Source organism: Delphinapterus leucas, chromosome 8, assembly GCF_059928025.1.
Source record: "Delphinapterus leucas isolate spDelLeu-1000000601 "Yukka" chromosome 8, BTC_Dleu_Yukka2, whole genome shotgun sequence".
NCBI lineage: Eukaryota > Metazoa > Chordata > Mammalia > Artiodactyla > Monodontidae > Delphinapterus > Delphinapterus leucas.
This window is the reverse complement of record NC_143136.1, coordinates 97,421,212-97,430,024: the sequence shown is the minus strand read 5'-3', so window position 1 is coordinate 97,430,024 and position 8,813 is coordinate 97,421,212. Positions and strand designations below refer to the sequence as shown.

Sequence of the window (8,813 nt, the reverse complement as noted above, 5' to 3'; positions counted from 1 at the left end):
GGAAGAGTACTTAAAATCATTTAATGCATCCTTCCAGTGCCCAAAGGAATAATGTCCAGAGTTACAACTTCCATTTTATAAAGGTGAAGAAAGAGAAATAGGAAAAGACAGTACTGCTCAGATCATATAAACGTACTTCTTTTGAGATGTATCAGTGGCAGGTGAATTCAGACATACAACTCAAATGTAATCCAAACGTGAGCTCATTAGCAGATCCTTGATCTTGAAGTTATTAAAATATACATACATATTAAGAGTTGAACCACTTTTTCAATGGCCTATCTTGCAAGGGATGTAGTTAAAGACAGCTATAAATGGATGTGTAAATAGAATTTTAATTTGTGCCACATGTGACCTATTTTTAAAACAGACATCACCCTGCCTGCATCATAAGTATTCTTTTTAATTACTGAATCAAAACAGTGGCAGGATCAAAAATACCATTTCCACAAGTCCTTTTTGATCCAGATCATTCTTCAAGAAATATTTGAGGACTTCCCACATGCCAAGAATTGTATTTCATAACAATATCACAAACTTCACTTTTACTTTTAGCCTAAAAACGCTTTCCCAGTTTTTAAAACCAGTTGAGGTACTTTCTAATTCGCAAAAATCCAGTTACATCACTGACAAATTTAAATTTGAGCATCAGTGAGAGCGGAAATATGGTATATAAATTTAGCACGAATTTAGAGGCACATGGCCAAAATGTGTAAGAGCTCAAATATGCCACTTGGCCTAGATCAGGAGAGTTTAAGGTTCCAGTGGTTGTTCTGTATATGAAGTGTCCTTTCTTTTTAAACATCATTGCCTCATAACGTCCAATTCAGCCTCGAATAGACTTGCTGAGGGTTAGGCTCTTGCTATTCATTCAGCCCTTCAGCCTGGTAACTATGGGCATCATGCATAACTTGGTAGGCACATATTTAGGTCATTTGATACCTCCCTCTCGTTAGCAGCATCTAGCACAATAATGCTGGTATAAGCTCTCCCAACAGGATGGGTCTGAGAGGCTAAGCAAGCTGCCAAATAAATTCTGAAAAACAAAAATTAATAAACCATATGCTGTTCAGTACAAACAAAACATAAAAACAATCATCACCAACGAGTCCTATTCAGCCACTAAGTACTTAAGCGGCCTCACATAGTGTGTTCCCTCATCTGTAAAATGTGAGTTGAACTAGACCAAACTCTGAAAATTCCACAATGTTACTGATGTCAATTGTGTGCGTGTGTGATCTCAACCTTAAAGGCATCAATTTTCAAGTGTCTCAATGTCTGAGGGTGGCAAACATCTTCCCATCTTACGCCGCACTCTTCAAACCTGTCCACATTCACAACATGCTGACCCTCCCCAGCTACTAACTGTCACACAGGCCGCTGCTTCCATAACCAAAACATCTTCCCCACCTATTCTCCATCTACCAAAATCTTATTCTTCTTTCAAGGTCTCAGGAAAGACCAGCAGTATTTCAGTAGAAACTGCCCTGTGAAGTACTTCCGTCATCTCATGACTGTACATGACATCCCAGCTAAGCATTATGGCAGCAAAACACAAGTCTCAGATTTTCTTATTGCCCAACCCTCTAAACAGTGGATTCTTACGCATTTGCTTGGGAAAGATACCATGTACGTCCAGTAAGAGAAAGAATGTATGGTTCTAATTCCAGTATCATCTTTCTAATAAACCTCCAAGAGATTTAACAATCTACCACAACACTGACTCTTATTCATTGAAAATGGAGGCAATTTTGAAGTCATCACCTCTAAATTAATTGGTTTAAAATGGGATTTGGACAAAAGAATCAAAATTGATCAATAAAAAGCCAGAGCTAGGAATCAGTAGTGTTTCTACTGTTGACATTGAATGTTACAAAACATTTCAGGGCATTTCAATTAGCCTTGTACAACGCTATGATTTAGAGACACTGGCCATTTATTTACACCATGGAGATTTCAAAATGATCAAAGACCTAGTTAAGGAATTATTGAAGACCTACTTCAGAAAATTTACAATCACTTAAATAATTCCCCACTGTTTTATGTAAAATGTCACTTTTATTTTTAAGGCAAAAATTCAGCCTTAGTTTTATGATATAGATAATTTTAAAGGAAAAAAGTTGTATACTCAAGTAATTCAAAGTTTTAATTTCAAAGTGAAAAATGGCTTTTATTCACTCATCCATCGAACACATTTACCTAACCACTACAATGTGCCAGGAAATATGTAAGGCACTAAAAATATCAAATGAATAAGACAGACCCTACTGTGCAATTACTTTGACTATTATTGGGTAACATTTATCAAAAATAAAGAATTTCAGGCGCACACAAAATAATAATTTTAAACTGTAGCCACACTTTATAACTTTCACCTTTACCTAGCTGAGTTATTTTTTCCTAAAAACCAGTACTACCACCACCACCATCTTTATGAAAAGAAATTCTAAGCTAGGATGATGTCTCTTAAAACTCTGGGCAAAATATTCCTCATTCCTCTGAGAGCATCCTTACTAATGCATTAGCGTCTAAGCTCAGGACATAATGTTTTATTCATCTTCATGCAGTGCTTGAACCATAGTATGTAGTCAAGAAACGCCTCTGGGATTAGAAGCCCCAGACTTGATGCACTATATAGGTAGTATAAATGAGTTGCAGTGTTTGAATAAAACTGAAACTATTTTGACTCAGCATCTTAGTTTTAATGTAATATATAAAAGTCACCAAAAGTGAAGAAACACTGGAAAACAGTAAAGAATAATTATTTGCTAAATCAAAATGACAGAAAAATACCTTTCTTCTTCCTAATTTTTAATTTCCTTATTTTCTTCTTTCAGGGTTTTTTTCCCCCCAAGTTGCCATTTTTTTCTAAATCATTCATTCTATTTTTCTTTTTTTTTCTGTTCCTGTGACCACTGGAGAAATGTTAATGCAATTCTGAATTCCAGTAGGTGTTATTTCAACTCCAGGTCCCAAATGCATCAATTAAACTGGGTTATAGCATGGAGAATACCAAAGACGACCACAGATTTTAACTTGTTTTTGTTAAGATTTTATCAGGACCAAGCAGGTTATAACTAAAGTTCCGGTATGCTGAAAAACAAATTATGTGGAAGAGGGATGAACATGTTACAGTATTAAGGAGTTATTAACAATGAGTAACAGAAATCCGTTTCCACTGAAGTCTAAAAACTTTCCATACTCACAAGCAGAATCTAGACATTCTTGCTTAAGGTCAATTTAGGTGTGGTATAGACCTAATTACAAAAATAAAGTACTTATTTTCAGAACTTGCTGTGAAAGTTCTTTATAATTTCTCGCTAACAACTCTGTCCTTGGTCAACTATACAGACTAAGTGGTATTACACGGAAATATGTTCTAAAACACAGGATTCCAATATGAATGGGAGAATGTTTCACCCCTAGAGTTTGCACATATTTTGGTTTGTGAGTATGTTAGCTAATATATTTAGTGCCCATTCAACCTAAGCTGGGATTCTGGGTGCTAACAGTTAAAAGATGAGACTGCATAGGGCTATCCAAGGTACTCAAGTCTATTGATGATGAATTACAAAACAACAGGGAGTACAGGGTCACAGGAGTCAGAGCTGGGCTGGCAAGAAAATCAGAAATACACTGGACTTTATTACTGACAGATCAGTCCAGCATTTAAAGAAACAACAGCACTCTCTACAATGATACAAATAAGCTTTTTACGTGACAAATAATTTCCTCAATATTGTTACAAGTACTCTGGTACCGCCTTTAGGATTATCTGAAAGAATAAAGTTTCTATTTATATGGATTTGTTCTCTAGGACTTCTCTAGAAATTAAGTAAAGAATAAAGAACATAATAGCCTATTATCCCTATAGTTCATTTTATTATTTCTGAAGATATTTCTAGAAACTGCAGGAACAATTTATTTCCATCTGTTAAAGTAGCTTTGAAAACAAACCAAAGAATTGTATTGAAGGACCCGAATGAAGAGGGCGATAACTTGCAGTCTACACCATTTACTAATGTTTAAGGGTGAAGCCGCACTCACTAAAGAGTAGGCATCAAGTTAGATAGCCACCATCTATTTTACTTCTGTCCATTAATATTTCCCAATTGATCAAAGCCCTGCCTATTAGAAAGGAGACCTTCGATGACATCTTTAGTACCACACATGAATTAATTGAAAAGGCTAGGTTATATTCTCACAACTCATAAAAACTGCACTGTTAAATCCAGATAACACTACTACGTTTATATTATAAATTGAATTAAGGTCCAGAAAGTTCAAACAATATGTCCATGATTATACAAATATATTTTTCATGTTTTAACAATAACAACAAAAAAAGTTGGAGGAATTGTATTATCAATTTGTAGAACCAGAATAAAAATTTCCACCTCCGGCCTCAGTCTAGTGTTCTTCAAATGTAGCACGCTCATGCAGTCTGACATCAAATCAGTGTTACAGATTTTAATTCACTTGGCCAACCTCTACACGTATATAACCAAAGGTGCTATATATAGAAGAAATGATATATAATGACAGGAGAGATGTAAAGAAATAAATAGCACTGTTTCTATCATATTATACATCAGGAAACATACAGGAAAAGTTTAGAGTCTTCTTGTTTCCCCAAATAAGTTTAAGCTTAAAGCAAAATTTCTGATCTTCACATTTTCATATCAAATAGTTAAGAACATCTTTATTAAAGTATGCATGAGACTGTAATCTGCAGCTTTGTAAACATGTCTTTCAAGCTTGCTTATTTACTATTCAACCATCCTAGATGGAAAAGACATTTATGACAATACTAATAATACTTTGTTGGGCCAGGAGGAGGAATTCTTCAATGCTTATCAATTTAGTTCTGTATCAAAAGATCTTTGAGGGCTTCCCTGGTGGCGCAGTGGTTGAGAGTCCGACTGCCGATGCAGGGGACACGGGTTCGTGCCCCGGTCCGGGAAGACCCCACACGCTGCGGAGCGGCTAGGCCCGTGAGCCATGGCCACTGAGCCTGCGCGTCCAGAGCCTGTGCTCCGCAACGGGAGAGGCCACAACAGTGAGAGGCCTGCGTACCGCAAAAAAAAAAAAAAAAAAAAAAAAAAAATCTTTGGAAAAGCAAAGTGCAAAACAGCATATATAGTAAGCTCCTATTTGTGTTAAATAAGGGAGCTATAGTCATTTCTATATGCACAGAAAATTACAAGGACACGTAAGACATTCTAACAGTGTAATGATGAGAAAATGAGACAGGCTAGTGTAGGAAAGAAATCTACTTTCACTATGTACTCTTTGGTACTGTTTGAACAGTTTTTTTTTTACAACATTCATGAAATACTTTTTCAAGTAGAAGAAGACCTGTGACCCTGATACTATCACCACTACAAGACACACAGTATGTTCTTGACTCCCCCACTCAAAGGGTTAAGAGTCACATAAATGATTAATATAATTTTAAATGTCCAGATTCACTCTAAATAAAAACTAATGTTTACTTCCCAATTCTATCTTTATATTAAAAACAAACAACAAAAACAATGAAATTGTTCAACTTTTGGACAGAGGTATATATATATTAACCCTGTGTGTTATTTTCACGGATAATGAAGTTCAAGTGTTCACTGGTATTACTGCTTAAGTTCTAAAAGCCTATAAAACATCTCCCATTTTAGTCTTCTATAAATAACATAAAATTTCAAGTTCATAAGAAATTTTCTACCATATACATTACAGAGATTTCAATGAATCCTATCTCAACAGAAATAAAAAACTATGTAAATATATAAACACAAAGTAGAATGACACTGCTTCTAAAAAAAAACAGAAAAGGTAATTCAGTTTTAATTTATTTTCATCACTTGTTCTTCATGATCCAGATATTTTAAAATGCAATGAAAATTAACTTTCCATGATATGTCAGGGACTGGCACTAAAAAAACTTTCAGACTGCAAATGAGTTATACAAATGAAAATATCAAATGGAGATCCAGTTATCAAAATGAAAGCACTCAACATATTAAAAGTTCACAATTATTTGTTTAGAGCACATAAAAAAGTCAGCTTGCTAACCAACTGTTGTGATTTTTCAAGAACTACTGCAGAGGTTTGAAGAAAATAGATTTATTAGTTAACTTATAAAGAGATTAAAGAGCTTGAAACAAGTATTAAAAAGAAATTTGTGCCTTTATTAGAATGGTGTTAGGCTTTAAATATACCAATTTGGGTAATCAAATTATTCATTTTTTAATAAGAAATGACACTGCAGAACTGCAATACTGGTCCAACAGTCTTGTCTTTACTTTTCCTTTAAAGCGAGAAACAGAATGCGAGTAATCAGAAAGCACTAGCAGGCATCAGTTAATCCAAGATACTAGCTTCTTAGTTCCAAAAGCACTTGCAAAGAAAACCACTGGGGGGCATAGGGTACGGAAGCACTTCCTAATAACTGGAATCCCATGAGTGTGTGTGTATGCCAAGTCTCACAGGCTATTTTTTGTATTTATCCTTTACTTGGTCATTTTTTTTCCCTCAAATACTAGTTTTTCTTTGACTTTTTTTCCTCAAAGTATAAAAAGTATGAAATATAAACAAGCTCTTGCATTGCACACTTCAGAGTGTACAATTCAAGCATTATAGAGCTATCTACATACCGATAAATCCCATCAAATCTTGGATAATTCAATAATATACAAAATAGCAGGGCACAGAAAGAACTAAAACCCACTTCTTTTTGCTACACGTTAAGATTCAAATATTCAATCTAAAGAAAAACACTTAATCATTTTGGCTCTCCTCTACATTCGCATGTTGATATACTTATTAAAATATTCCTGTATAATTATGTTTGGTCTTATTATTTCAAGTCAGGTTTACAACCTCAAAACCAGCCATCCAGACAAAACAGGTAATCAGAAAGATTATTTCTTCCCCACCTCCCTAACCCCAATAACTATGAAGCCAATTTTACGACATGACTCCAAACACTGGATTGTGACGACAAATGCTAGGTCCAATTTCTTCATAATCCTTTTTGGTGTGGCATACTTGGTAGAACTCAGGCTGCAAATAAAAGCATATATTTTTGTGAAGGTCAAAAATTTACCACTTTTCCACATGCTTTAAAATAGATTTGTTAAATCTAAAATGTTTATTATTAGTCCATTCATGGTACTTGAACAAAGCTTAGAAATTCTAGCAACCATGACTCAAAATCAGCTTTAAGTCTATAACCAAAACTGAAAAGGAACATTTAACTCGAGTCCCTCCATCCCCCTCCTCAACACCTGTTTCTCCTGGGATTTTGAAATTCTGAGGAATGGAAGGTTGAATCACAAATGCTCAGACCATTCTGTTGAGGCTTTCCCCACATTGTACAGTGAATCAAGAAAAGCAGCAGCATTAATCTAAATTACAGATAAACTACTCCTAGTCGTGCTACAACAACTTCTAGATTAACCTGTTTTCCTCACTCATGGTCTGGTATGGACAGACTGTTCCATGCTCTGTTATCTCATTTCTCAAAGGGCAAAGTTTTTTTTTTCTTTTTTATATCTTTATTGGAGTATAACTGATTTACAATGGTGTGTTAGTTGCTGCTGTATAAGAAAGTGAATCAGCTATACATATACATATATCCCCATATCCCCTTCCTCTTGAGCCTCCCTCCCACCCTCCCTATCCCACCCCTCTAGGTGGTCACAAAGCATTGAACTGCTCCCTGTGCTATGCAGCAGCTTCGCACTAGCTATCTATTTTAATTTGGTAGTGTGTATGTCAATGCTACTCTCTCACTTCATCCCACCTTCCCCTTCCCCCTCTGTGTCCTCAAGTCTCTTCTCTACTTTTGCATCTTTATTCCTGCTTTGCCACTAGGTTCATCAGTACCATTTTTTTTAGATTCCATATATGTGCGTTAGCAGCTGGTATTTGTTTTTCTCTTTTCTGACTTATTTCGCTCTGTATGACAGACTCTAGGTCCATCCACCTCATTACAAATAACTCAGTTTTGTTCCTTTTTATGGCTGAGTAATATTCCATGGTATATATGTGCCACATCTTCTTTATCCATTCATCTTTCAGTGGACATTTAGGTTGCTTCCATGTCCTGGCTATTGTAAATAGCGCTGCAATGAACACTGTGGTACATGTGTCCTTTTAAATTATGGTTTTCTCAGGGTATATGCCCAGTAGTGGGATTGCTGGGTCACATGGTAGTTCTATTTTTAGTTTTTTAAGGAACCTCCATACTGTTCTCCATAGTGGCTGTATCAATTTACATTCCCACCAACAGTGCAGGAGGGTTCTCAAAGGGCAAAATTATACACTCAACTAGCTTATACGGCACAACTGAAGACAATTCAAATTAAGGAAGAAAATGCCTTTTACCTCTTATTTTTAAATGGTTTTCAATCCAAGGTTGTATAGTTTTCAATAATTCAGATAAAAGTTCTTACAGGATAAAGCACCATTATTTAGTAGGCTAACAATGTTAAAATATCTTTTAAAGGGGTTTTAAGATGTTTTGGTTTGGGGAGAGGGATCTTAGTAATTCCCTTTATTCAGTTTAGAACATCATACTTCCTGTGTGATGAAACGTAACTCTTAATGCTTTTAAATATTTGCACAGAAAAAACAATGACCTTCTGATATCTGTATTACCACAGGGTTAAAAAATTTTTCCCTACAGATAAATTTTAAAACTTTAAAGGCTCACTCTAAAAAAACAAACAAACAAACAAAAAGAAAATAAATCCAAATGAATTCCACTTTTTAAAATACTGTGTACATTTCTATTCAATAACTTCCCTGAACAA

The 8,813-nt window shown here is 35.2% G+C and overlaps 1 protein-coding gene across 1 annotated transcript in view; it reads right to left on the bottom strand.

Moving 5' to 3' along the window:
• Positions 1 to 5,828: 5,828 nt before the first annotated feature.
• Positions 5,829 to 8,813, bottom strand: part of ACTR3 (actin related protein 3) — a 57,246-nt gene continuing 54,261 nt past the window's right edge. The window contains exon 12 of the mRNA XM_022590658.2: positions 5,829 to 7,059. Coding sequence (XP_022446366.1) covers positions 6,964 to 7,059 — 96 coding nt within the window. The 3' untranslated portion in view covers positions 5,829 to 6,963. The remainder of the gene's footprint in view (positions 7,060 to 8,813) is intronic.